Here is a 27,914-nt window from a genome sequence, read left to right as displayed (position 1 = left end):
AATGAATAAATTTGTGAGACATTCATCTTCAGAGTACTATTTAGTAGAACAGAAAAGTCACGTAGTTATAGCTATAATCTCTTGTAGGGAGAGCGTGATAGTTGTATATAGATCTATATTGGGTTTGACAACCTGCACCTAAGCTGCTTGCAACAGCTAGACCGGCAGGTCTGGGGTGACAAGTGTCATAATATTCCGACATGTGAAGAACGTCGAGTACGAGGTCCTCGAGTCATAGTATGTTTATAACAACTCACATGGGAAATTAACAAACACACCGTTCACGGGAATTTAAGGATTTCACGAAAAGGAGTTTTATTTAAATATAAAACCACATATAAGTATGATGATTTACTTACATATACTAAGTCTTGGTTCAGTTAAGACTACACTAAACCTTTTATAAAATAATGGATTCTCTGGAAACAAACTTTAAGGAACAACATACATTTTTCATTCATAAATTCCTTATGAACTCACCAGCTTTAATGATGACACTCTTTCAAAAACAACTTGTATTCTCAGGTAATCAGTATTACGGGTAACCACAAGACTTTTTGAAGGCAAGACGCTAAGGCGTAGATTTCTTTTGAACTATTTTGACATCATATGTAATTTATTTGGAAACATGTATTTTGCAACGATGTAACCTTTTAAATTATATGTATGATGGTTGTGTTTACTTTCTTCACTATGGTTATGACACTGAACATGACGTCCTCCGCCCCCGAACGTTTCCGTCGTTCCGGTTTGGGGGTGTGACATGGTGAGTAAAGGATACAAGCATATAAGTCAAATTTTATTCGTTCCTTTTTCCCTAATAGGAAAAGAGATATATTTAGGCCTCTCGATGATTTGGTGTTGACTTATAGTGTTGGGTCCAACCAGGACTCAATTGATGTGTTCAATTTGAAATCTTATGTCGTCATCACAAATCATAAATGAATAAACAAAAATTGGACAATAAGATTGATTCTAATCCATGTCTCATGTATGTATGATATCTAGTAGAATAGAGGAATATTGGGTCCCTTATCTAAGGACCAATGTTTGTTTAGTTCGGAGTTCGGTAGTTGCTTTGGAAAGCACACTCTGTTTTTTAATTTGGAAGTTGTAATTTAGTTATAGACTTATCCAAGTGGGAGACTATTGGATTAGGTGTCTAATCCATTAACTAAATTATTATTAGCAAAGTCCTTTTGGGTTGCCCTCAAACCTAGTAAGAGACTGGAATGTTATTTGGAGAGAGAGAGAGAGAGAGAAAGAGACTAATTTATTAACTTATTATATGATTAATAAATCAATTAGAAATCAAAATAAATAATTTATTAATATGTTTTGAGAAAAATATATTAATTCGAAATTATATTATTTAATTAAGAATTAATCAGAAATTAATTGGAATTAATTGGATTAATTAAAAGTAGAAGGACTAAAAGTGACAATGTCCAAAATTTGAATATTGATTGATTCTAAAACCTCTCTAGGAGAGGGGACTGTTCTATAGGGGATTAAGGAGTTTTCTTGGAGTTATAAGATGCTTAGGGTTGCTTGGGGGGAAAACAAAAGGGTTAGAGTTATCCAAAAGGAAACATGTCTTTTATGCACCTCCTTAAGCCATATAAATACCCCAAGGCATAGGTTTTTGGTTTTCACTCTTCCAAGGAGCCTCTTAGAGCCAAAAATTATTTCTTCTACTCCTTTATCTTCAATAGCCTCCAACTGCTAGGGTTTGGATGTGAGCCATCAGAGGCACGAGATTTCTAGTGTTGGCTTTCTGAAGCTCTGCAAAGAAGGGTTACTAGCTTATTTACAATAATAAACTAAAAAGTATATTTTCTATTATCCCTTCTCCTAAATCGAAAATATCAATGAATTTTAGGGTTCTTAAATTCAAACTTTTATTTACATATCACAATGAGAACATAGATCCTTTAGGGTGTATACGAACTTAGGGTTTTAGGTTTTCTGCCAAAAATATGATTTTTGGTAACTATAAAACCTATCATCCTTTTCAACCAAAACTTCTTCATATTCTTCTTCAGCTTCTTTTTATGGTTTAGATACGCGTGGGCCTTCATATCTTTTCCTACTTCTCAAGGAAATAACACTCACATTGTGCTTTAGATTGTTTTGAGTGTGCCCCAGTAACTTTCCTTGAGATTCCAGACGACCCACACAAGTAGCAAGTTGAGACACATGTTGTTCCAGATTCTTGATACTAGCTCTAGTTTCGTTCTGGAATGTTTGTGTGCTCGTGGCAAGACTTTTTACAATATCTTCTAAGGCCACATTGGAACTACTGGGTTGCTGATTTGAAGACTGATTCTGAAAATTTTGATAATTTTGCTACTGATTATTCTGAAAGTTCTACTGATAATTCGGTTGTTGCTGAAAACCCAAAGGATGTTGAATTTGTTGTCTTTGCTAATAATTGTTCTGAGAAAAATTTGGAGTCTGATTAAAGTTTTTTTTTGTTGCTGATATCCTCCGACAACTTTTACTGGAGCCACATCCTCTTGCAATAGTGGAAACATATTTGTTTGGTGTTCAGTCTTCAAGCAGATTCCACATTATTTCTTTGCAGCTGCTTTTTCATTTGTAATAATAAAATAGCTTTCGTTAGATCAGAAATTTGAGACTCCAGATGAGCATTGCTGCCTTTTTTTACTCCCCTTGGCTGATCTGTGTACCACTCGTCTTCAGTTGTTGCATACCACTTGGATCGTGTGAACACTTTCGGAACTGATATTTCTACCCTATACCTGGGTTGCAAGAAAATTCAGCCTAGGATAATCCAAGAGGACACTTACGATTCTAGGCTCAAAAATCGTAAGCCAAATTGCTAGAAGGATTTTATGTTTGTTTGAAGAAAAAAAGAGCTAATAATTTTCGTGTCCCTCTTCTCAAAAAGAAGATTTGTTTATATAATAGACGAGATTAGGGTTTGCCTCTTAGGATTGGCCGTCATGGGTTGCTTTTGAAGCAAGTCAGGGTAATCCGGATTTTAATGAGGATTTAGGGTTTCCAAACCTAACGAATTTCAAAATGAGAGGGGAGTCAATAAAACACCAAACTTAATTTCGTAAAACTGTGCAAGTCAATAGAACACCATGAAGATCCACCAGGGACAAAGATGTCCTCTAAGCCTCATGAGCCAATACAAAAAACGCAACTATGAGCACAAAAGATCCCCCGACTTGTCGTCAAACCGACTTCTAATTCGATCTTATACATATGTGCACTCCGCACAACCCCGTACATATATTAGAGTACAAATTATGAAGTCTCTTAGCTCATATGTTACTTCCGATTACATAAAATGACATGGAGACACTAAAATCACTAATAGTTAGTTCCTAAGGATTTTCACATCAGTTAAACTTTTATCATTGTTGAACTTTCAATGATTAATTCTTAAAAAGATTTCGTTTTATGAATGTTTTCGTTCAGGAAAATTAAGAAAAAAATCTTTTTATATTAATGGCGATCAAGACTTGTCGGCCACAGCGATAAATCACCAATCAGGTTATATGATGACGGATCAATATGATTAAATGGTTATAAATTACAAAATAATTCAAAAAAGAAGTGTTAAATTTGGTATTTGTTAACTATTTATAAAAGCAAATGATGATCAAGCCAAAAAGAGGGAAACAATACTTATATGGTGGTTCAGAAATTAACCTATAAGCCGAGTAAACTAAAGGGTTGTTTGATATGTTTTCTATTGTGTCTGATAAGAGAACTCGGTCAAATAATCTCTAATATATTTCTTATTAGGTGTTATACGAGTTAGATCTCCTTCAGTCAACACCTATCAAACGGTCCTTAAGTCATATGCTTAATAAAGGCATCTAGGATGTATCCAACTTTATCAAGTTTAATGGATTGACATATCAATGATTTTCTTTTTATACAACTTCACTATATAATTATAAATTTCATTGAACTCTACAAAATTTAATAAAACATATTTAAAAAAAAGGTAAATAAATAAGATTGTGTTTTCCTATCGGACGGTTCAAGTTCAATGGCTACCGATCCAAATCCATTAAGGCCAACTTAGCAACCATGCTAAGTCAAGAGTGGATTAAAAGCCAAATTATGCATTGGTCATTGGTGGAATGGTGGCCATAAAGACTAAAAGGATTGCACTGAATTATCATAACTAGACATATATACTTAAAAATATCTTAGTCAATGGCATCTTCAAGTGAAACAAAGTCAAACCTTGCTTCAGTAAATTTTAAACTTGATTAATGGAATCTACATGATCATGTATGATTTTTATATGAATCCAATTTCATTTTCATGCTACAATAATCAATAGACCCCACCAACACCAGTCTTTGTTGGGCTTGAATATATAACAACATTGGCATGCATGATCATGATGTGCCATAAGATGAACTATCTAGCATGGTATCTTCTTCTTTTTTTTGGAACAGAGCATGGTATCTTCTTTTAACTCGAACTAGTCAACTTAAATAGCTGTCAAGAACCAGATTCCACAATCTTATAGTATCAAAACATGCCTAATCAAAATACCAAATTGCATTGCCTTTTTAAGTTACACAACTGTTGACCAAATAAAAGGTCAACACAAGAAAAAGAAAAACAAGAACATGGAAGTTATTCAAATCACAATCAAACTACCAGTAATTTATTTACTAAACACATGAGCAGAAACCCTTAGCTACAAAGGACTAGCCAAGACACACACTTCAAACTCACTGGTACATCTTTCATTTCAAACATCACATTAACTTCCATGAAAACCAGTAGCTTCATTCTTCAAGCTTTCAAGGCAACGTATAAGCTGCATAGCACAACGTACAACTATGTCAGAGTAATGAACGATCAAATAGGTTAGTCAATTAGTAAAACCAGTAAAAATGAATGAAATTAAGCAACCTCCACATTGATAACCAACAGGACGATCAGCAATATTGCATCGTTTTGGAATGGTCATGGCAATTTCAGGTTTGATTCCTGAACTTTTGGCAGTATTAGACAGCATAACTGCGCAGAGGCATTTAGGGTTTTGCCCTAGCTTCTTCACCTGAGCACAGCAACTGGAAGAAACAGACGCGTTCTCATCTTGTGCAGCTGATGCACATGGTGCGAGCTTGAAAGCTTCCATATCAGGGTTTGCTCTCCCACACTCACCTGCTCCGTTTACTTCACCAAAACCAGCAATCACAAGAGCCACAACAAAACCCAACAGGCAGATGTTTTTCATTGAAGCTTCCATTTTCTGTTTTTAAGTTTTTTGTATCTCTATTCTCTAGCAGAATGCAGGAATCACTTGTGGATTCATAGGATTTTATACTGGTTTTAAAAGTTGCTTACACGTAGTTTACACTATCTTTAATTAATGGAGGAAACACCATCAAGAACTCATCATTTTTTTGTTGCACCACTACACTAACATCAATTAAAATTGAACTAAATATTAGAGTCCATTATGTTAGAACAATCATTCAGCAAGAAGAACGGTATTGTTAACTAAACAGGTGTCATTCTAAAAAAGAGAGTCGACATGTTATTTCGAAAAAACCCCAATTCACCAAACCCATATCACTAAGAACTTGTATGATTAATTTATCACCGAAAGCAAACTGAATGCAGATGTCGTAATAGTGACAAAGCATGATCTCAGTTGGGTCTCCAAGATTGCAACAAAAACATCTAATATTAAAAATTAAAATTCAAACATAATTATAAGTTATAACCATTCAGATATCAAATTATATGATTTAACGAGTGAAAGCAAACAAGACAAAGAAAACATATGTCAAAAGCCCCAAAGGAACAAAAGTCAGAAGAGGAATTACAGCAGCATAAGTATGCGAACTCCCACACCCTAAAGTCCCAAGCTTGATCTGAGCCACATTGACAAGAGCCATCATCAAGAATCCACACCCACAAACCGAACCCACTGCAGAAATTAAATACCCAACCCGGAGAGCGTTCTTGTTAATATGACACATGTCAAAACTGAAGATCATTAGGTGGCGAGTCTCGCACGAGGTTTTGGCGATCCGGATGGCTTGTTTGAGGCTCAAAGCAACAAGGCTGGAGAAGAGGAAGGAGCTGAAGGAGTAGACATGGAAGCAGATGAGGTCCTCGGCTATCTTTGGGCCAGCCACGCATTTTGGGTCAACGACGAGACTATTGCTTGGATCGGTGGGCTGCCAAGCTAACCCGATGAAAACCGCCAGAGTGAATAATGAGTTCACATTGACGATCCCGTCGAGGGCTGTTATGTGGATCGTAGTGCCGAATCTGCTGGCTCTTCCCTCTTCGACGTTCATTGCTGATTTCCCGGAGTGAATCTAGAGAAGAAGGGGAAGAATGTAGATTACCGGCTCCGATTTAGGGGAACAAAGTGACTGTGGTGTGTTTCGTCAAGGAAGTGCTTTTCTCGACGTCTGAAAGGCCGATGTCGGTGGAGTAATCAGTCTAGCAGATTGAGTCCATCGTCGGCAGCCCAAGTAACTGCTCCAATTTCAGCTCAAACGGGTCGAATAGAATAAAGACGAAACTTGATAAATGGTCCCTTTACTTCTCTCTAATATCAAGTTTAAATTGTTTTTTTTTTCGGTATTGTAGAAGTTCTTTGTTGTTCGAACCTTTTAACATTTTTTTTAATGAAGAAATGAGAGGCTAAAAAGTTTTGGGTGTTTCCAACAAAAATGATGAAACGATGTAAAAGAAAAAAACACTTGAAAATACTTATATGGATACTAATGTTGAATAAATTGAAAGATGAAAACTTGTTCAAAATAAAAGTACTAAAACAATACTAACATTGGTATTCCACAAAGCCTACAAAGAAGAATCCAAAGTGATAGAAATGAAAGCTAGTGGAAGCATTGTAGGTTATCCCAAATTAATATGAGATATAGATCATACAAATCTTTTTTTATCTCAAAGGTGTATATTATTGAGATTTAGAACCAGAAAATCAGACCGAAACCGGAACCGTTAAAGGGTTCAAAAATTGGCTTTATCCGGGTTTCGGGTAATCCGGGTTCGGGTCCATCGGGTCCGGGTAAACCGGGTCTAAAAACCGGAACCAGTTTTTGGAACCGGAACCGGTTTATTGTGAAACGTTTAAAAGATGCATATATCATTCATTTCAACTCCGATTGACATACGGTTTTTTCCAACATGTGGTTTAGAGTTTGTATATGATTTTAGTCTATAAATTTGTCATTTTTAGTTTTATATTCATTGACTTACAGTCCCCCAAAGTCGATATATCAAAGCTGAAAGTTTTTAATTTTTCAGTTTTTTTGTATTCGGTGAAAGTTTTAAAACATACATATCTAATTCATTTCAAGTTGGATTGACATGTGGTTTCTTCCAACTTGTAGTTTACAGTTTATACATGATTTTAGACTATAATTTTATCATTATTGGTTTAACATTCAATAATTTATAGTCCTCCAAAGTCGGGATATCAAAACTGAAAAATTTCAACTTTTCAGCTATTTGTTTATGTACTTTGTATTATGTGAAAATGTTAACACATGCATATCACATTCGTTTAAAGTCGGATTGACATAAGGTTTTTTCCAAAGTGTATTTTAGAGTTTGTACATGATTTTTTATTATAATTTTGTTAATTTTGGTTTCATATTCAATGAGTTACAATCCCCCAAAGCCGGGATATCAATATGAAAATTTTCAAAGTTCAACCCACTAAGTATTAAGTAATTACCAAAAAATTCCGGTTTTTCCGGTTCTAAACCCACTTTATCCGGTTCCAACATACCCACTTTGATGTTTCCGGGTTTTCCGGTTCTAGACCCACTTTACCCGGAACCGGTTCCTATATATCGGTCCGGTTTCCGGTTCTACAAAATCCCATTAACCGGTTCCAGAATTTCCAGGTCCGGGTCTATCCGATCCGGGTTTGAACCCATTTTCATCCCTATTATCAACACATTCTTCCCAAAATACATTATTTTAACTAGATTATGCAGGCACCTAAGTGCTAGAATTAAGGTTTATGGTTGATAAACATTGATATAGGCATTTGTCTAAACAACGTTCAATCATTAGATCCAAAAATATTTCAAGATGTGTGACCTCGTTTGGACGGTCACACAAATGTAACATGTAATTAATACCATATTGGATAATGTAAGTAGATAAGTCTACCATAAATGATATGTTATGCGCTTAGTTTGAGAACGTGATTATTTGGAGAGCTCCAAATTTCATATAGAACTAAGAATAACATAGAGACTTGAATGTCAAGATCAATAGTAAGTTGTAGTTTAACAAGACCTCAATGATTATATATAACCATGTTCTTATAAGAATGAGACAAATTAAAGCACTGTTAAGAACAATAATATGGCATGTCCAACACTCCAATGAGAGATGTCTACATATATCTAACATATCACACTTATGGAAACACGTGAAAATTAGAGTTCAGTTGTCTCTTAAAAGCCAAGAGTTGCATGAACAATTTAAATTATGTACACAAGCTTACATGTATGCATGCAAGGAACAATTTCCAATAAAAACAAACACTTTTGTTTATGTGTTATTTTGATTTAAATAGGGATATATAAAGGTAGTGGTTCCTAAAAGGTCCACTAACGTTATATCATTAATCAACATTTGAAAATATGTCTAACATATATGAGGTTAAAAAGGGATGCACAATGAAAAATTGAAAATTACAAATGACATTTTATTAATCTGGATGTCATAATAAAGAAAATTAATTTGTTAATTTGATTGTTTAGGTAATCTTTTTATTCAAAAACGTAAATTGTAAATCGGGCTCATAAATTTCAAAACTTCAAAGAAAAAATAATTTAAAAGTTGGTGTAACTCGGCGTATTTTTAAATTTTTGATATTTTAAAGAAAAAATAAAGATAATATGTTATAGATTTACCAATAATAACAAAAAATGAAAACAATAAGGTATAATGACTTAAAATGGTAATATATTTTCTGATTTGTACACATTTAGTCACTGACTTTTTTTTTCGTCCACATTTACCCCTTCAACTTGTTAACCTCTACACATTTAGTCCTTATGATCGGCTACTCCAGGTTAGCCGGTAAAAAGGACTTAATAGGGTAATATATTTCTCACTTTGTACACATTTAGTCCTTAATATTTTTGTACACATTTAGTCCTTAATTTTTTTTTTTTTTTGTTGCAAAATAAGTAATTTTTGTTTTTATACTCATTCAACATTTATAAATGATTTCTTTAGGCTTTTCTCACATCTTAAGTGGGATAGCCATTTGGTGGCGAGATAGGTTGAGGTGGACCTGCTATATATTGTAGGCCAAAATACCTGGTGCAGATCAGCTGTAAGTTGTAGACACGGAGGCTCGAGAAGAGCGGTTGGGTTAAGACGGCATGCCGACAAACCCTGAGTATTCCAGTCCGATGACCGATTGGACATGTTGTGTGTTGGCATTCCAGTCGGATGACTGATTGGGCCAAGATATTCCAATCTGATGAATGTGGGTCTGTTATGCATGATAATACGTTTGTTATATCATCTATTTTGTGCTTAACTTTGTTATGCATGATAATACGTTTGGGGGAAACTCACTTAACTTTGTGCTTGCATAGTTGTTGATGTTTTCAGGTTTTATGGTTGATCGTGGGAAGGCGAAGACATGACTATACACACTCATCAACAGTATTAAGGATTCCACGTTTCTTATATTACTCTGATTTCGATAAATTTTGGAACAAACATTTTTTCTTAATAATGGATTTATAATTAGGGAGTTTTGCGTTATTTAAAAATGAAATTTTTTGGTTGTGAAAATGAGACGTTACACATAAACATCAACAGCCGCACACACTTCATCAATGATTGTCCCACGTAAGATGTCGTGAGAGAAACCTAAAGAAATTATTCATAAGTATTGAATGAGTACAAAAACACAAATGACTTATTTTGAAACAAAAAAATATTAAGGACTAAATGTGTACAAAAATATTAAGGAAATGTGTACAAAATGAAAAATATATTACCCTATTAAGTCATTTTCCCGGCTAACCTGGAGTAACCGGTCATAAGGACTGAACGTGAACAGTTTAACAAGTTAAAGGGGTAAATGTAGACGAAAAAAATCAATGCCTAATGTGTACAAATCAAAAAATATATTACTTTTTTAAGTCATTATCTCAAACAATAATATGCTTATACTTTTTTATTGATAATGAAAATTTATAGCTTGAAACTTATAATATATACTTACAATTATTATCAACAAACTTATTACAAATTAGAGTTGTTTAGATAGTTATGTATTATTATTTTTATTAACCATTACAAATTAGAGTTGTTTAGATAGTTATGTATTATTATATTTGTGAGTATTTCGATGAGAAAGGGGAGCAAAAGACTACCACTAATTGGAATCTGATTGGATCGCAAAGCGGTGAAGAAATACAGAAAAACACGTGCCAACCAATGTTATAGAAAATGACATAAAATACCCATCTGTAAAGATCAACCACAAAAGAGACAAAATCAAACAAACAAAGGGACCATCACGATGGAGACGAAGGGTTTATAGAAAGAGATAGCGAGGAAGATCTTGAAGCGGGATCACCAATAGCTGAAGACGTCAACTACTTTTTATGAAACAATGGAGAAGGCAAGCAGTAGTCGGTAACGATGAGAATGAGGGAGTAGAAAAGATGGTCGTCGAGATATTTGAGGCGGTGTAGCGGTTAACCCAATGAACAGTGACCGGTTACACGATGAACAGTACCTGGAGTCAGGTACTGTAGCCGTAGCCTGTATTTCCTAAAAAGAAATGGGTGAATTATGACAAAATGGTAAGGAACATTACTGCAACAAAAGGTATAGTTAAAGGATCATTTTTGTCATTCCCTCAGTACAAATCCCAAACTGCAACAAAATGAATACTTAAAGGACCATTTTTGTCATCCCTTAGCCACTTTACTGTAGCTAAGAATGGAGAATTTTAATATCTATACTAATCTATCCGAATAAATAAAGATAATTTTGCCAAATGTCAACTTCTTATTGAATTTGACACATGTCATTTTCTTAGAATTTTAAAATTATATTTTTTCCACTTGTCATTTTTGTATTTTCTTTTTCATTAATATTAAATTTCCACATATTAAATGACATCTCATAGTAATTAATGTGAATTAATGTACATAGTAAACCTTCCATTTGTGAATTATTATTTCTATTAATATATTAATGAATTCTATTTATGAATTTATATTAATTAGTTTTATTAGTATAGATTAATTTAGACAAATTACATAAATGGTCCTTGTGGTTTACTTTAAAAAATACTTAACTTTTTATACATTCATATTCAGCATGATTATTTAAAACATGATAATATTTTTTTATTAATATAAATTGAATTACTTATTGATCATTTCATTTATATTTATTTCAAAATTTTATTTTAGAAAATACTTAATGTCTACACCTTATATTTAACTTTTTTAATCAACCCGTGTAATACACGGGTTTCACACCTAGTAAATAAAACACATTTTCTGCCACATGTCATACTCTTATTGATTTGGCCATGACATTTTGTGGTTATTTTCAATTAAATTTTTTCCACATGGCATTTTGTGGTTTTTTTTATTTTATCAAATTCTACATAATAATTAAATGTAATAATTATAATAAATGCATATCAATTTCATTAATTGACTTTCCTTTTAATTTTAAATTTATAAATTAAACTTAATTAGTTTCCTTTGTTTATTTATGTAAATTATTTGTTTAAATTTAAAAAAAAAAACACATTAATTTTAATAATTAAATATTTTCTAATTTTCTTATAAATTCAAACTTTTAAATGTTTAGAACTTTATATATAATTTTTCTTTTAAATAAACTCATATAATACATGGATTTTATAGCTAATATAGTATAATAGTAATCAATTTGAAAAAAAAAAATCGTTGAATGTTTGATGACTTGATCCATGTGCAGAAAAGCCCAATAACCCAATCAAGCAAATTATACACCGGATATAAAAACGCTTTAAACAACGTTCAAAAACCCTAATTCATCAAGAAACCAAGAAACGTTGTTTCCAAATCATCTTCGCGGCGGCTTCCTCCTCCTTGTCCGAAGATGAAGGTACCATGTCTTCAAACCTGATTTCATCACATCCATAATTATATATGCGTAGTTTTGTGACTGTACTTGTGATGATTTTTTTAGTTCAACATTGCAAATCCAACTACTGGATGCCAGAAGAAACTCGAAATTGACGATGACCAAAAGCTGTAAGCTCTTTTCTTATTTGTTACTTGTTTTTTAGACTCGTACAACTTCACAAATTGATATTTGATAGAGAATTGCTGGCATTGACTCCAGTAGTTCTGTTTTATTCGTAGCAATCCTGTTGAATGTTAACCCAGTTGTCTTATTCTTGCTGTAGATAGTTGTACTCGTTAATCTCTGCTTCTAGCTGTAGAAATGACAGATTCCTTGTTTAGCGTGCAAATAGATTTTGAGAACATGTCTAGTGATCCTTCAATCTAAAAAATGAAATCCCTTCTCTACATCGAACAATATCTCATTTTTTGATGATTTACCCTGATCATGTTAAACACATGCTCTCTTTATCCAAAAGAAATAGGAATTGCAGTTGGCTATCTTTTGTGTGCATTGATATTTCATTTTTTACAGTTCTTATTGATGTCTGGTTTTGAGCATTGATTTGGAATCCTAGCTGTTATTTCTGTTTTGTTTCCACTACATGTATTTGATAAAGCTGGACGTTTTTATGCCTTTTGTTCTTTCAAAAAAAAACTTGATTAGAGTGTTAAGTTTCTTGCATTCATTCTTTTTATACTTTGAAAGTTATTGTCTTTTGATCATTGAGATGATTAACACTTATTGCTTTAACAAAATTTTTACAGTCGTGCTTTTTATGACAAGAGGATCTCCCAGGAAGTCAATGGAGATGCACTTGGAGAGGTATATCCATCTATACTTTGTATTACTAAAATCTGATTAAACCAATAACTAGATATTCAACTTCTATACTCTTTTGATGAACAGGAGTTTAAGGGATACGTTTTCAAGATCATGGGAGGATGTGACAAACAAGGTTTCCCAATGAAGCAAGGAGTGCTGACTCCAGGGCGTGTTCGTCTTTTACTTGTCCGAGGTTGGTTTGTGTTAAAGTCTTTAACTTTATATACTTTAATCAATTTGCTTTGATATTAAGTAAATGACTTTTTTGCCCCTATCTAGGTACTCCTTGCTTCAGGGGGTATGGAAGGCGTAATGGTGAACGCAGGAGGAAGTCTGTGCGAGGGTGCATTGTGAGCCAAGATCTGTCTGTCTTGAATTTGGTGATTGTGAAGAAGGGTGACAATGACCTGCCCGGACTGACCGATGTTGAGAAGCCAAGGATGAGGGGACCCAAAAGAGCATCAAAGATCCGCAAGCTTTTCAATCTCTCAAAAGAAGATGATGTCAGGAAGTATGTCAACACCTATCGCAGAACCTTCACAAACAAAGCTGGTAAGCCTTTGATTTTTATGTCTCTTGCAAAAGGGTATATAGTAGAATGAATCATTGATTGGAGGGTGTAATGGTAATTTTTGATACATACAGGTAAGGAGGTGAGCAAGGCTCCTAAGATACAGAGGTTGGTGACACCACTTACACTTCAAAGGAAGAGGGCGAGAATTGCTGACAAGAAGAAGAGGATTGCAAAGGCCAAATCAGAGGCTGCAGATTACCAGAAGCTTCTTGCAAGCAGGCTCAAGGAGCAAAGGGAAAAGCGAAGTGAGAGTCTTGCTAAAAAGAGGTCCAGGCTTTCATCTGCTTCTAAGCCTTCCATTGTTGCTTAGGGTTTTTTGAACTTATGTTTATGGGTGTTGAATCTTGATTGGTTTTTGTGATAGTGGTTCAGACATTAGTTTTGTTGTCTTTTTGATCTTATTCAACTCTTTATGATTTTAAGATATGGTTGTTTACATTACATTTTAATGTTATAATATCCTTTTGTACCAATTGTTTTTTTTTTTTTGTCATGATGACTGATACAATACTTAACAAAGCAACTCTTAATGATTCCATGGCTGTTAATCCAGAAATACCTTTTGTTTCAAGTTTAATTAGTAGTCAAAGAGACACTTCATTGCTTTAGCAAGGTTAGGTACCCACTACCCTCCTCCCTCCTATTGCATTTCTGTATTTCTCTTCTTTTTGTTAGATGCTGACATGTCCAGACATAAACTGGTTAACATTCGGGAACTCATAAGCCACTGTGTGCAAAAAACTCAGCTCTTCTGCTGAAATACTATCGTGTCATGATTGGCATAAAGATGTTGAAAATGATTGGAAAGGAAAAGTAAATCTCTATATTTTAATCAATAATCTCATCAGGTTTAATTTGTTATTATAGTTTAGTTAAGGCTGAATGGTTTTCACATGGGGCAGAAGACTGTTCATGTTTACTTGGAAATGTGAGTCCACTTCACAAACACTTGATGAACTTGCATGTTGTATTTTGCCTATGGTGAGTATAGCACTAGTAATCTACAAAATTATATATTAAAAATTGATCAATATTTTCTTCTAAGATTACAAAAGTTGTTTATTTGGTGTTAGGTATCTTTTACAGTTGAGGAAACAAGCCATGGTTTTACAACTCTATGCTCCTCAACATTTTCTGTTTGGCATAAAATCGCTATTTCCAGATAAATGGTTATTTTGCATCTTGTATTATATTCTGTAAAGATGGTAGTGTGATATGAATTTATCAATTTTTGGTTTGGAAATAGTAAAACCAAATGAACGGTAACCTTGTAAGACTACTCTCATTGGTGACTAAAACACTGGTTGGTTGGCACTTCTCTCTCTACCACTTGTCTATTTCTCAGTTTTTCTTTTAATTTAGTTTTTTAATATATTTACTTTATCAATAATTAAATGATATATTTGTAAAATAAATAAATAAAATATACTAAAATATGTAGAAAACAATTATCTACAAAATGATATCACCATTGATATATTTTTTTGATAATTTTTTATATCTTTTTTATATCAAATGTTAGATTGGGTTTGGTTGGATAAAGTTGTTAATGGTTGTAAAAATTTAAGGTTAGCTGATTGTATAGATGGAAGAAAAGGAAATTAATATTTTAATAGATAGTTGAGTTGGATTTGGTTGTGAATGGAGATCGTCTAAGGGGCGATCAACATTGCAAATTAATATGTAAATAATACTAGTTACTAACAGAAATTTGTTTTATTTGCAGCATGAATAAAACTTCGTTATACTTGAGAAGCCAGTAATAATTCATCCTTTTTTTTTATCAAAAAAAGAAAATCATAAGTAACAAGTTACGATGATTATCAATGCAACTTTTTATTACATTAGATTAAAGAAGTTGTTCATATAAATAAATTAATAGCTACCCCTCACCAAATGACGTGCAACTAATTATGCATAAACTTTATCAATCCGTAAATGTAGTTGTATCATTGTTAATCATTTGCAGGACTCGTGAAAAGGTACTAACATGAAATAACATGACATGATATGAAAGAACATGTTGTATTGTGTTTGACATTCATTGAAGCTAGAACCGAGACTGATATCAATAAGACGAAAATTACAATTTTGTGTTTCACCCTAAAAAGTCATTCAACGCTTCGCGTGTGCAAAATGCATAAATTTCATTATCATCTTAGAAAACTTGTCTAAGTCCCCTTTTGATGTAAAAAAATTTAATGTATGTTGATGTTCTCAAAATAGTGGATCAAACTTTGTTGATTCGTTCGTAAAAGATATGTGTAACGCCCTAAGCGGCTGTTTCTTTTTGACTTGATGAGTTTAATCTAGATAGACATACATGACTATTTCATAAAACATGGTTTAATTGTGTGTATTAAGGAGCTAACCCTTTTAGCTATTTGCTTTTGTTCCTTTTTCCTCCCAACTCCTCTCACTTAAAGTTGATGACTTAAAGTTGATGAGATGAATATTATGAAATTTGTTATATTAAATGCAAAGATAAAATGTTCTTTAGTTATTAATCTTGAATTAAATTGATATTTGAGGAGGCTTGTGTAGTTTTTGAGTTCTTAGAAACCCACTTTTGAGGGCCATAATCAAGTTATTTTTCAACTTGTAAGGCAATTTTTCACTTTTAGTTTTTACTAAACCAATTAATTGGTTTGAATTAAACTAGAAGTTTTAATGTGGATTTTTTAGTTTAAGTGACAAGAACAATACAAACGTTATGTTCGGAAGCAAAGCTATAGTTTTTTTCTTTATTATAATGTTTGACGGAGTGGCACATGACATGTTAAGTCGCCACATAAACTTTTTGACATCTATCTCACTGGTCATGTCATCTTTTCAACACAACATGAATGACATGTCATTTTCAGGAAGCGGGTCAAGATTTTATTTATTTATGTTTTTTTTTTTAATTTAATACATTTGAAAAAAAAAACAATCATTTTATTAAGACAAAACTGCCAAATTGGTCCTTGTGGTTTACAAAAAACTTTGGATGGGGTCCAAAAAGTTTTCAACTTACATGGAAGGTCCAAAATCAAGAATTTTCTTTGGTTTTGGTCCTTGCAAATTTGAAAGGACTATTTTGCCCTTATTATTTAATTTTCACATTTTTTTTATTTGTTTTAATTGTTTTATAATTAACAAAAAAAGCAAAAGAAAAGAAAAATAGAAGGACGGGTCCACCCACCTCCCATCTCTCTCTCTCTCTCTCTCCTAACCTAACCCAGATTCATTCATATTCATCGTTAAGAATCTTCCACAACTCCATCGGCATACCCCTCACTTTGTTCAGCCTCCTGCTGATTGAACCCCACCATCGGTCCCATAAACATACAATGAAACCCCCTTTCCCCTTTAACAACACACTACTCTATTATCTTACCCAAGTCAAAATCCAAAAACTGTTTGTCAGAAGAATCTTAGGGTTCCAATCAAAGAACCTGTAACTTCTTTAAATTGGAGAAATCGATCATGGATAAGCCTCCAGTAACCAAATTCCCTTTAATGTCAATCACTTCAAGACTCTTTAACCCCCAAATTTTATTAGGTAAGTCACCGGTGAGGGTTAATTCTATACTTCTGATTTCTACCCATCATATATGGGTTATATTGCAGGTTAGAAAACCCATATGAGATTGCAGCGATGGTGGCCGCTGTTGGTTGCAGCGGTGGTGATTGCTGGTGGTTGTAACGGAGGAGTACGAGAATTAGATGGCGGTGACGTCGATTTTGCTAACCCCCAAAGTAAAAAAGTACAGTCAATATGAATATGGAGATTAACCTTTAAGATGAAAACCACAACACAAAAACGGGGCTTAAAACTTGGATTTTTCAGTGTACCTAAGGACGAAGATCTTGGTAGCAGTTAGACCACTGATCTATTTTTTTCGGCACTCTGCTCTCGTGGATGGTGGAGCTCGACAAAGGTGTTTGGGTTATTTTTTTTTGACAATGATGGTTGTTGTGTTGATTGATGGGTTTCCTTTTCTTCCATCTAATATGTGAGCATAGTGCTCGACTAGATGATGGAGAGGACCGACGCGTAAGAAAGGAAGAAGGGTGGAGTTGGGTTGTGAAGAAGATGATAGTGACGGATTGTGTTCTGGGAATTAAAACGAGAGAGAGAGAGAGAGAGAGAGAGAGAGAGAGAGAGAGAGAGAGAGGTTGTTGGGGGATAATTGCTTTCTTTTCTTTTTTATTTTTAAATTAAATTAGTATTTGAAAATTTATAAAAAATACAAAAAAGAAAGTAAAATGGCATAACCGTCTTTTCAAGTTTTTTTGGACCAAAAATACGGAAAAATCTTGATTTTGGACCTTCTATGCAAGTCATAAAGTTTTTGGACCCCATCCAAAGTTTTTTGAATACCATAAGGACCAATCTCGCAGTTTTGTCTTTTATTAAAATAAAAAAGAAAGCTACAACATTTGGAAAAAAAATGGTTTGGAGCTTATCAACTTGGCATGCCATCATCGATGGTGTATGTCACATACGCCAAGCGGTGCCTTCACTACGTTTGGTCTAATCATGGACATTTACTTAGATATTTTGCTTATATCTATGTTTAGATATTGAAGGGTTTTAAACAAACAAGTATCACTGGTAAAATTCATGCAACCAATAGATCTTTGGAACGTTTGTTATTTCATGTTATTATTGGTAAGGCTATTCTTCATTCTTCATCAAGTGGATGCAAATTCTGTTTTTTTATTATCATTATAATGATATAATAGTTGAATGGCTAAAACAATAGAATCATATTTTGATAGACAACTTGAAACATAAGAACTTGACAGGAGAGGTAGTGAGCTCTCAAACATATGTAGATGATGATAGTGCGGATGAGGATCAAGTAATGAGAGATGTGGATGATAGCGACGGAGAAGCAGAATGAATGAAATTAATAAAAGCGAAGGAAGGATTCACACTTCATAGATTTTAAAGAATGTGTTTGTTGGGAAATTTAGGGCTTGTGATGGAGATCTGGATACCAACTTGGATCGTGATATCACTTTCCGAACTGATATTTCTACCATATGTCTGGGTTACAAGAAATTCGGTCTAGAATAATCTAAGTGGACACTTACGTTTCTAGGCACAAAAAACGTAAGCCAATATGCTAAAGGGTTCTGTGAATGTGTGATGAAAAACAAGAGCTAAAGAATGTCCCCCTCTTCTGTATAAAAAGAGTCGTTTATATATTAAACAAGATTAGGGTTTCATTAGGTTTGGGCCGTCATTGGTTGCTTTGGAAACAAGTAATATTAATCCGGATTAGAGTTACCATAATCACTCTCAAGAAATTAAGTTTCCCATTATGTTCCCACATGCAAAATTCGGTGAGGTTTATGGTATATAAAGCCAACAATTATAATATGCAACTTTTTGATTATTTATGAAATGAAGTTGGTAAAAGACTAAAAGAGCATAAACTTGTATTCCTAATAGCGAAACTGGACCAATAAAGAGTTTAAAAAGAAATCTAGATATTTTGTCTGGGTGGAAATAAAATAAACCAATATTTCTAATACTATTGACATTGTGTGTGATTTACTAACCGTCGGGATTTCTCCAATAATTTTAAAATCTATTTTTTCCTTTAGTGGTAAAATAATATATCTCTAGAGAACAACCCCCTCTTCGATCAAAGGAATTACATATTTGTTTGAAGGATTAATCGGATAACATGAAGCGATATATCATCATTTCACTTGAAGCAGAATCTGTCACCTCCACTCATTAAGCAAGACGAAAACGACAACGATCTAAAAATCAAGGACTTCACCTCTATCTACTGAGTAAGATAAAGACTACCATGACCTAATAAAGTCCAAATCTAAACAAATAAAACAAAGACGTAAAAACTTAGTTTATTTCTATATTTTCGCCTTTTGTATTTGATGATGTATTTTTCTTTCTATTTTACTTATAATAAATAGCGTGTTCGGTATAAAGCGTTTGAGAGATTCTAGCTTCTAGAGTTTGATAAAATGTTCCGTTTTGAACAGAAAATATTATTTGACACTACAAACTTTTATAGTTTACTTAAAAAAAACGCTCCAAATCCAAAAGCTACTCATGTAGCGTTTAACCTAACGATAAAAACTACAAACTAACCACCCAGTTCGTCGAACACATTCAAAATATAATAAAGTTAAATAGTAAATCATATTGAAAAAAAAAATCTAGAGATTACTCGTATCTCAGTAACTCAGTTTGAATGTTTGATGACTTGATCCATGTGCAGAAAAGCCCAATAACCCAATCAAGCAAATTATACACCGGATATAAAAACGCTTTAAACAACGTTCAAAAACCCTAATTCATCAAGAAACGAAGAAACGTTGTTTCCAAATCATCTTCGCGGCGGCCTCCTCCTCCTTGTCCGAAGATGAAGGTACCATCTCTTCAAACCTGATTTCATCACATCCATAATTATATATGCGTAGTTTTGTGACTGTACTTGTGATGATTTTTTTAGTTCAATATTGCAAATCCAACTACTGGATGCCAGAAGAAACTCGAAATTGACGATGACCAAAAGCTGTAAGCTCTTTTCTTATTTGTTATTTGTTTTTTAGACTCACTACAACTTCACAAATTGATATTTGAACTTATTTCTAGAGAATTGCTGGCATTGACTCCAGTAGTTCTGTTTTATTCGTAGCAATCCTGTTGAATGTTAACCCAGTTGTCTTATTCTTGCTGTAGATAGTTGTACTCGTTAATCTCTGCTTCTAGCTGTAGAAATGACAGATTCCTTGTTTAGCGTGCAAATAGATTTTGAGAACATGTCTAGTGATCCTTCAATCTAAAAAATGAAATCCCTTCTCTACATCGAACAATATCTCATTTTTTGATGATTTACCCTGATCATGTTAAACACATGCTCTCTTTATCCAAAAGAAATAGGAATTGCAGTTGGCTATCTTTTGTGTGCATTGATATTTCATTTTTTACAGTTCTTATTGATGTCTGGTTTTGAGCATTGATTTGGAATCCTAGCTGTTATTTCTGTTTTGTTTCCACTACATGTATTTGATAAAGCTGGACGTTTTTATGCCTTTTGTTCTTTCAAAAAAAAACTTGATTAGAGTGTTAAGTTTCTTGCATTCATTCTTTTTATACTTTGAAAGTTATTGTCTTTTGATCATTGAGATGATTAACACTTATTGCTTTAACAAAATTTTTACAGTCGTGCTTTTTATGACAAGAGGATCTCCCAGGAAGTCAATGGAGATGCACTTGGAGAGGTATATCCATCTATACTTTGTATTACTAAAATCTGATTAAACCAATAACTAGATATTCAACTTCTATACTCTTTTGATGAACAGGAGTTTAAGGGATACGTTTTCAAGATCATGGGAGGATGTGACAAACAAGGTTTCCCAATGAAGCAAGGAGTGCTGACTCCAGGGCGTGTTCGTCTTTTACTTGTCCGAGGTTGGTTTGTGTTAAAGTCTTTAACTTTATATACTTTAATCAATTTGCTTTGATATTAAGTAAATGACTTTTTTGCCCCTATCTAGGTACTCCTTGCTTCAGGGGGTATGGAAGGCGTAATGGTGAACGCAGGAGGAAGTCTGTGCGAGGGTGCATTGTGAGCCAAGATCTGTCTGTCTTGAATTTGGTGATTGTGAAGAAGGGTGACAATGACCTGCCCGGACTGACCGATGTTGAGAAGCCAAGGATGAGGGGACCCAAAAGAGCATCAAAGATCCGCAAGCTTTTCAATCTCTCAAAAGAAGATGATGTCAGGAAGTATGTCAACACCTATCGCAGAACCTTCACAAACAAAGCTGGTAAGCCTTTGATTTTTATGTCTCTTGCAAAAGGGTATATAGTAGAATGAATCATTGATTGGAGGGTGTAATGGTAATTTTTGATACATACAGGTAAGGAGGTGAGCAAGGCTCCTAAGATACAGAGGTTGGTGACACCACTTACACTTCAAAGGAAGAGGGCGAGAATTGCTGACAAGAAGAAGAGGATTGCAAAGGCCAAATCAGAGGCTGCAGATTACCAGAAGCTTCTTGCAAGCAGGCTCAAGGAGCAAAGGGAAAAGCGAAGTGAGAGTCTTGCTAAAAAGAGGTCCAGGCTTTCATCTGCTTCTAAGCCTTCCATTGCTGCATAAAGCATCTAGGTTTGGATTCTGTTTATGAGTGTTAGATCTTAATGGTTTTGCTGATAATGGATGAGATGTGTTAAGTTTTGGTACCATTTTATCATGTGGCCAAGTTTTCAGCTCAAGTTTTTAAGGCTAAGTTATTTTCTTTTATGTTATATTACATTAATGTACCATTTTTTTTATTATATGAAAATGACTGATAGGTTACTTGTTTTGACTTCTTTGTTCATATTGTCTCAATCATAGTTAGCTCAGATATGATACATGACTCCTTGGTGATGTTTTTCTTAGAGCTTGGCATCATAAACTTCTTTTGATAGATGAGATGTGAGATTGTTGTAACAATTCGAGTACATCTCTTTATGCATAGTCTAGATTCATTTGTACTTGTTTATGTGAGTTCATTTATAGACATCAGAGATTGTGCAAATTATTTGAGGTGTGTCTCATACTACTCTCTAAATTCAAACAAGCTTTCCAATTTATATGTAATAATACCAATTGCCCCCTCTTTATGTTTTTATTTAACACATTCATGAAAGTTAAAGCAATCATTTTATCCATTTCCAACAATCTTTTGATGAACCATAAACTCAAAATACAAGGTTTATTACTAATATTTGCTTTAATGAATATCTGTACCTGATTCTTTCATCATTTGATGAAGTAATTCGAGAATCTAAACCCCTCTCTTTCTCTATCCCCCAAGTTTATTTTTCTTTCTCTTTGACCTCTCAATCGAACACTCTGTAGTTTCTTTTATTCTTCACCATCGTAACATACATGCGCAAATGTTTTGATAAGTATGTAAGTATATTGTATGGAAAATCAGACTCATTGTTTGCCTTCCACACTATTTCTAAGTTCTAGAGAAGACAACACTTAGAAACTTGCTTACATGATGTAAGAAAATGTATGATTTGGTGGTGATGTTTTTTTAATTTTATTTATTATTATTATTATTTGACCGTTGTAATATCCTGGTTAGGTTACGTTTAAACCCGTCACACATTGTTGGACTATGCTACTCATAGGGTGTTACACTACTTAATTATGCAAAAAAAAAAAAAAAAAAAAAAATCAAATATAAGGTTAATGTTATGATATATATTGTACAACAAACTTGGTATCTTGCATTCAATTATGTGATTGAAGTGATAGAAGATGAGATGAACTAGTAATTCATTAAACTTTTAGCATCGATCATATCCCTCAAACATCCACAGCAAATCCCTTCAACTCGTACCTCTCTGTGCCCTAGCTGGAGTCCGGTTTTCCTTTTGGGTTGGTGGCTCTGCATTTCTTGTAGAAAGAGAAGCAGCTGGACCTTCTATCAACCGACAACTATTCCTCACCCTTGATTCCCCACCAGCAAGATAGCTCGTTAAAGCTCGTCTGACCCCACAACCACGGCTAGGAGGCTTGTTGCCATTGTTGGTCAAGAAAGGCGTTCTGTCTCCTCTTGCAGGGCTCACTAGCGGTGGTCCAGGTGAGAATTTCGGTGTCCCAAAACTAGGTCTATATGGTGACCCAGTGCTGCTCACGCTCACTGAAACCCTCTTGTGACTACTTGTGCTCACTCTAGATGATGCTCGATTATTCGACTGTTTAGACAAATCATCTACGTATAACAGATCGTCTATACGCGCCACTATGTTGTATGCTAAGCTCTCCAAAACCCTAGAATAGCTCTCCAGAATCGATTTTCCTACATCCTGAAATTAACCATGAAATCACAGAATCCCAATTTAAACATTTCTGAAATGGAAACAACAATCTTGAAGTAAATAAGTACCTTGTTACATTGAATCTTGGTGGTGTCTAGTGAGGTTTGAGTTAGACCAGGAAACCGGTGTTTCAAGGAAATCAAGAGGCTTTCTGCTCTTTCGGCGAGTAAATCCCGCTGTTTATTTCCATCGACCATTAAATCCTTCACCATATCCCATGATGTTTTAGCAGGTAAGGGTTTTTTACGCCATATATACATTGCTGCTTCCACACGGTTTGCAATTTCTAGAACACCATGTTCAGATGAAAGATCAAGGCAATCTAACAAGCATTCTGATGAGAATTGCTCCGATGTTATATACTGATACATCACATCTCCTAGACAAGCTCTTCCATTCTAGAAACAACAACGTGTGTGTTAGAATTTTTGATAATAATGGATCTTAATTTTGTTTTGTATACCTTTGGAAGGGATTCCAGGTATGATTCGGGAACTTCCATTTCAGATAAAGAAACACTGTTGATTGACATGGCAGCTTTTAGAATCTGATTAGCGGATTCACGTTTGTAGTTTAATCGTTTTCGTGTAGCTTCTTGAAGACCATTAGCAGGGACACGTGGCACTGGTAGCCACCACTTGTCTTCTTGCCGCTTACTAAAAGAGGGTTCTGGTGTCGTGATCCCCTTATCAACGTACCAGAACTCCGTGCTAGTGAAACTATCAAGTATTTCCTGTCATATATGAACATAAACAGTTAAAAATCAAACAATTTAATTAAATAATCAACACTAATGACTTCTTCTCGATCATTAAATAATCAAACACTAACCAAAAGCATGTTGTCTAGTTTGCGAAGAGCTGGGAGGTTGACAAAAATATCTGATCTTGGTCTGCAACTCATGATCTAATAATGTAGCATGATATGTTACTAATCTTGATGGATTTCAATTTTCTGACACAAGATTTGACTCGAGAAAGTCAAATCGATGATTGTTAATGGCGAATGAAAAATTACCTCGTGCCTACTTCCATCTGCTAATGTTTGCCAAGAGGGTTTAAATTCAACAATGTGATCACTAACACAAAGAAGACATTCCATCTCTCTTCGCCACATTTGTTTCTTATCAGAAGGCAAAGGTTCCAATCTCCATAACTGACCAAATGCAGTGGCTACATATAAACACAACACAAACCCATTTTTAATGAATTTGACATAAAATTTAATTAAAAAAGAAAAAAGCGACTATAATTACCACAAAGATTTGTTATGGCATTTGAGATGGCCAAAGCTGTGCAAACCCCTTTGCCACTTCCAGACATGTCTTCGCCAAGTAATAGTTTGCCAAATCTCTCTTTCATCATTTCCATTTCTATTGAATTTTACGAGATAAAACAGGATGTTGATAGATTAAAGAAGGGATATGAAAAGAAAAGCGAATTGAATGGAATCAATAAAGTGATAAAGCTCGAAACTTTTTTCATAACATTTAAATTTTGAAGTTATTCCTAATTAATCCGCCCATTCAAATTCAAATAATGAAAAGAAAGACAAATTCGTAAATTTGAACCACGGAAGAGTCCTTTTCACCTGCTGAAGTTGAATTCTACATATTCCTTAAATTCTCATTTCTGGTTTTCTTGCAATGGCCAGAAAGAATTAATTCGAAGAAACCAGAAAGTACGACGTACCTGAAACTGTTGTGCTCATTTTCTTGGTTTTGGATTCACCTTCAAAATGGGTTTTTGTTTTCAATTTGTCTTTAAAAACATCGCATTTGCTAATCACTTGAGCCTGTCTAATAGGCCAACCAAGAGGAGCAGGGGAAGAACAAGATTCTTTAGAAGACGTGACTGAATTGCTCGAACTCGAACTTGTTGCTATGCTATTGAACGAATCAAACTCGTCCTTTTTTACACTGCTATCAACTGTTTCCATCTGAAGCTTCTCGAAACCCCAAATTGCCAGATCTTTTTTTTTTTTACCTTTTCCACCTTGAAGATAATAACCCAGACGACACTTTTAGTACTCTGCTTCTTTATTCATGCCATGGCAAATATCCGATAATCCGAATGCGAGATAAATAACCTATGTGGATGGATTACTGTGGGCTTCGATTTAACTTCCAAAATTATAAAGGAAAAGGCTAAATGTTTATTTGAAAAAGACAGGATTCAGGAAAAGAGATGTGATGAAATTTGATTTAAAGAAAGAAGAAAAAGCAGGCAAAAGCGTGATGCGAAGGGCGCTCTGCGGTTGATTCAAAATAATGATAACGTGAAGGACAAAGGATATAGCCGTAGGGAAGAGGAGTAGGTTGAAAAATTCAACACTAGAGACTGTTACCTTTGGTGGTTTGAATAAAGGACAATTTACTTTTCTTCTGTCCTATTTTTCTACCTCTTTTATGTCTAAAATTTAAAATTGAGTTCTTTCTTTAATGACATTGGATGAGATCAATATAATGACAATGGATGAGTTTAGGTCTTATTCGTTTTTATAATAAGAAGTTTTAAATAACATGCAATTTAGTTTTGCAACATTTCAAATAGCGTTATCTCTTGTGTATTTTATCATAATAATAAAGTCGACTTTATTTTTTTTATAGACCTGTACCTAAGTTGCAAAGACATTGGTACTCTAATATAGATCCGTGGTATAAATATTGGGATTCGAGAACTTTAAAATACTTAAAAAAACATTTTGTTTTTAAATTTATCAATTCTTCTATATTTCAAATTTTACGTTTATATTTTTGTTTTATATATATATATATATATATATATATATATATATATATATATATATATATATATATATATATATATATATATATATATATATATATATATATATATATATATATATATATATATATAACATCATCCAAAGGGGTTTCCTTTCAAGTTTTCATAAGAAAAGTGATTCATAAGGTAATGAATTTTTTATTTTGTTCAGTTTTTTTTACATAATATATCATTTAACTAGTTGAAGTTATTCAATTACCATTGTAAACGGCTAATATAGGTTACAAAGGTAAAACAATTTCAATAAGTTGGATAATATATTATATAAAAAAATAACCAAATAGAAACAAAATCAAGAGTTCATTATTCTCATAAATGGGCATTGTGGTTTTCTAGATTCTAGATTTAGTCTCCAACTTTTTTGATTCGGTGGAATATACATGGAATATACATGTGATTTCATTTTCTATCGTGGTTGGTTACTAACATATATCATCGAGGGATTTTTAAGAGAGAGAGAGAGAGAGAGAGAGAGAGAGAGAGAGAGAGGTGGGTCGACAAGCTGTAACATCCCAAAAATACTAGTAAAATTTTTATTTTTAAACCACCCAAATACCGTATATTTATTTGTTCAAAAGCCAGCCACTGTATAATGTATTCTCAAACATCAGAATAAATAAAAAATAGATAATACAAAAATAAACTCTAGTGGATGCAATGTGATCAAGCCAATCCATTCCCTTTGGAACCAAAGTACATGAAACATTTAAACACAAAATCGTAAACACAATGTTTAATGAGTTTCCCAAAATATCACATATCATACATAATCATAAGCATTCAACATGTCTTGTTTCAGCCATCAGGTCTATTTCATCCTAAGCGAAATGCTATGGGACAACTTATAGACTTACAATCACTCCTACAATGACCTATTTAAGCCAATGAGCCTATTTCATCCCAAGTTAAAGCTACATGGAAAATTCGTAGTCTCACAACACTCTTGCAACTATCATGGCCTTCCCCATAGACTTTCATGCAAACATAACAACAAGAGTCACAAAGACAACAAGCACATCCAACAGTTAGTATCCTACATGGTATAGTAGTCAACAACTAATAAGCTCACACAGTCGAAGAGCGGGTGCTACACACGTCCTAATGAATCATACAAGGTAAACCCTTAGTCTACTTTCTAAAACTAGCAATATTACTAAAAGTCAACCAATTTAAAAGTCAACGATCAAAGTCAACCCTAGTTAACCTCCACGTTGTAGCCACCCATTAGTTACGTCATGGCAGCTTCACGACAAAACAGTTGCGACCAGACCAGCTACCACGTCGTGGCAAGCAAGCCACCACGCCATGGCAACTACATAAAGACAACTTAATGGATTAAGCTCTAAATCTGTTAATCCTTTAGTTCCAACTTTCCAAGATGCTTCTTGGGACCTTAATGGTCCATGAAAACCCAAACTTTATGGACACGCATGATCCATGCATGTCCTTCACTTAACTAGGTCAAAATATGAAAAAAATGACTTAAACCACATGCATGACTCTAAAAACTCAACCAACTACTAGATCTAGAAAGTATTAAGCTCAAGGGACCTTTATGAGTCATAAAGTTTCAAACTTTATCTCATTGAACCACTCAAATCACAACTATAAACCCAAATATACATAGAATCCAAGATCAACTAAGAAAGAACCAAAAAGATCAAGTCTTGAAGTCTTA

The 27,914-nt window shown here is 33.9% G+C and overlaps 5 protein-coding genes across 5 annotated transcripts; 2 read left to right on the top strand and 3 right to left on the bottom strand.

Moving 5' to 3' along the window:
- Positions 1–4,539: 4,539 nt before the first annotated feature.
- LOC111912277 (non-specific lipid-transfer protein) lies at positions 4,540–5,311 on the bottom strand. Its single transcript, XM_023908005.2, has 2 exons — positions 4,918–5,311; positions 4,540–4,822 (listed from the first exon to the last, which is right to left on the bottom strand). The coding sequence occupies exons 1-2, from the start codon at positions 5,255–5,257 to the stop codon at positions 4,806–4,808; spliced, it is 357 nt and encodes a 118-aa protein (XP_023763773.1). The 5' UTR covers positions 5,258–5,311; the 3' UTR covers positions 4,540–4,805.
- A 368-nt stretch (positions 5,312–5,679) lies between these two features.
- Positions 5,680–6,623, bottom strand: LOC111912276 (uncharacterized). The gene has a single exon (XM_023908004.3). It carries the CDS (start codon positions 6,318–6,320, stop codon positions 5,763–5,765), a length of 558 nt encoding a protein of 185 aa, XP_023763772.1. The 5' UTR covers positions 6,321–6,623; the 3' UTR covers positions 5,680–5,762.
- A 5,395-nt stretch (positions 6,624–12,018) lies between these two features.
- Positions 12,019–14,046, top strand: LOC111912274 (40S ribosomal protein S6). Its single transcript, XM_023908002.3, has 6 exons — positions 12,019–12,153; positions 12,238–12,302; positions 12,942–12,999; positions 13,084–13,192; positions 13,279–13,551; positions 13,645–14,046. Exons 1-6 carry the CDS (start codon positions 12,148–12,150, stop codon positions 13,881–13,883), a joined length of 750 nt encoding a protein of 249 aa, XP_023763770.1. The 5' UTR covers positions 12,019–12,147; the 3' UTR covers positions 13,884–14,046.
- A 5,830-nt stretch (positions 14,047–19,876) lies between these two features.
- On the top strand, positions 19,877–21,919 carry LOC111912275 (40S ribosomal protein S6). Its single transcript, XM_023908003.3, has 6 exons — positions 19,877–19,968; positions 20,053–20,117; positions 20,767–20,824; positions 20,909–21,017; positions 21,104–21,376; positions 21,470–21,919. Exons 1-6 carry the CDS (start codon positions 19,963–19,965, stop codon positions 21,706–21,708), a joined length of 750 nt encoding a protein of 249 aa, XP_023763771.1. The 5' UTR covers positions 19,877–19,962; the 3' UTR covers positions 21,709–21,919.
- Positions 21,920–22,782: 863 nt separating this feature from the next.
- Positions 22,783–25,714, bottom strand: LOC111912273 (rop guanine nucleotide exchange factor 5). The gene is made up of 7 exons (XM_023908001.3): positions 25,121–25,714; positions 24,685–24,801; positions 24,447–24,601; positions 24,261–24,335; positions 23,893–24,162; positions 23,498–23,827; positions 22,783–23,417 (listed from the first exon to the last, which is right to left on the bottom strand). Exons 1-7 carry the CDS (start codon positions 25,365–25,367, stop codon positions 22,938–22,940), a joined length of 1,674 nt encoding a protein of 557 aa, XP_023763769.1. The 5' UTR covers positions 25,368–25,714; the 3' UTR covers positions 22,783–22,937.
- Between the last annotated feature and the right edge of the window lie 2,200 nt (positions 25,715–27,914).

The sequence above is a fragment of the Lactuca sativa genome, chromosome 2, assembly GCF_002870075.4.
Source record: "Lactuca sativa cultivar Salinas chromosome 2, Lsat_Salinas_v11, whole genome shotgun sequence".
Taxonomy (NCBI): Eukaryota; Viridiplantae; Streptophyta; class Magnoliopsida; order Asterales; family Asteraceae; genus Lactuca; species Lactuca sativa.
Note: the sequence above shows the minus strand (reverse complement) of the source record. Positions and strands in the feature narration are given on the sequence as shown.

Excerpts from the sequence above, each read along its gene's own strand:
- LOC111912277 (XM_023908005.2), bottom strand. The coding sequence starts at position 5,257 with ATGGAAGCTTCAATGAAAAACATCTGCCTGTTGGGTTTTGTTGTGGCT.
- LOC111912276 (XM_023908004.3), bottom strand. The coding sequence starts at position 6,320 with ATGAACGTCGAAGAGGGAAGAGCCAGCAGATTCGGCACTACGATCCAC.
- LOC111912274 (XM_023908002.3), top strand. Across the intron at positions 12,303-12,941 it reads ATTGACGATGACCAAAAGCT|TCGTGCTTTTTATGACAAGA; the intron begins GTAAGCTCTTTT and ends AAATTTTTACAG. Across the intron at positions 13,193-13,278 it reads TCGTCTTTTACTTGTCCGAG|GTACTCCTTGCTTCAGGGGG; the intron begins GTTGGTTTGTGT and ends GCCCCTATCTAG.
- LOC111912275 (XM_023908003.3), top strand. Across the intron at positions 20,118-20,766 it reads ATTGACGATGACCAAAAGCT|TCGTGCTTTTTATGACAAGA; the intron begins GTAAGCTCTTTT and ends AAATTTTTACAG. Across the intron at positions 21,018-21,103 it reads TCGTCTTTTACTTGTCCGAG|GTACTCCTTGCTTCAGGGGG; the intron begins GTTGGTTTGTGT and ends GCCCCTATCTAG.
- LOC111912273 (XM_023908001.3), bottom strand. The coding sequence starts at position 25,367 with ATGGAAACAGTTGATAGCAGTGTAAAAAAGGACGAGTTTGATTCGTTC. Across the intron at positions 24,163-24,260 it reads AACTAGACAACATGCTTTTG|GAAATACTTGATAGTTTCAC; the intron begins GTTAGTGTTTGA and ends CATATATGACAG. Across the intron at positions 23,828-23,892 it reads ACCTGGAATCCCTTCCAAAG|AATGGAAGAGCTTGTCTAGG; the intron begins GTATACAAAACA and ends TGTTGTTTCTAG.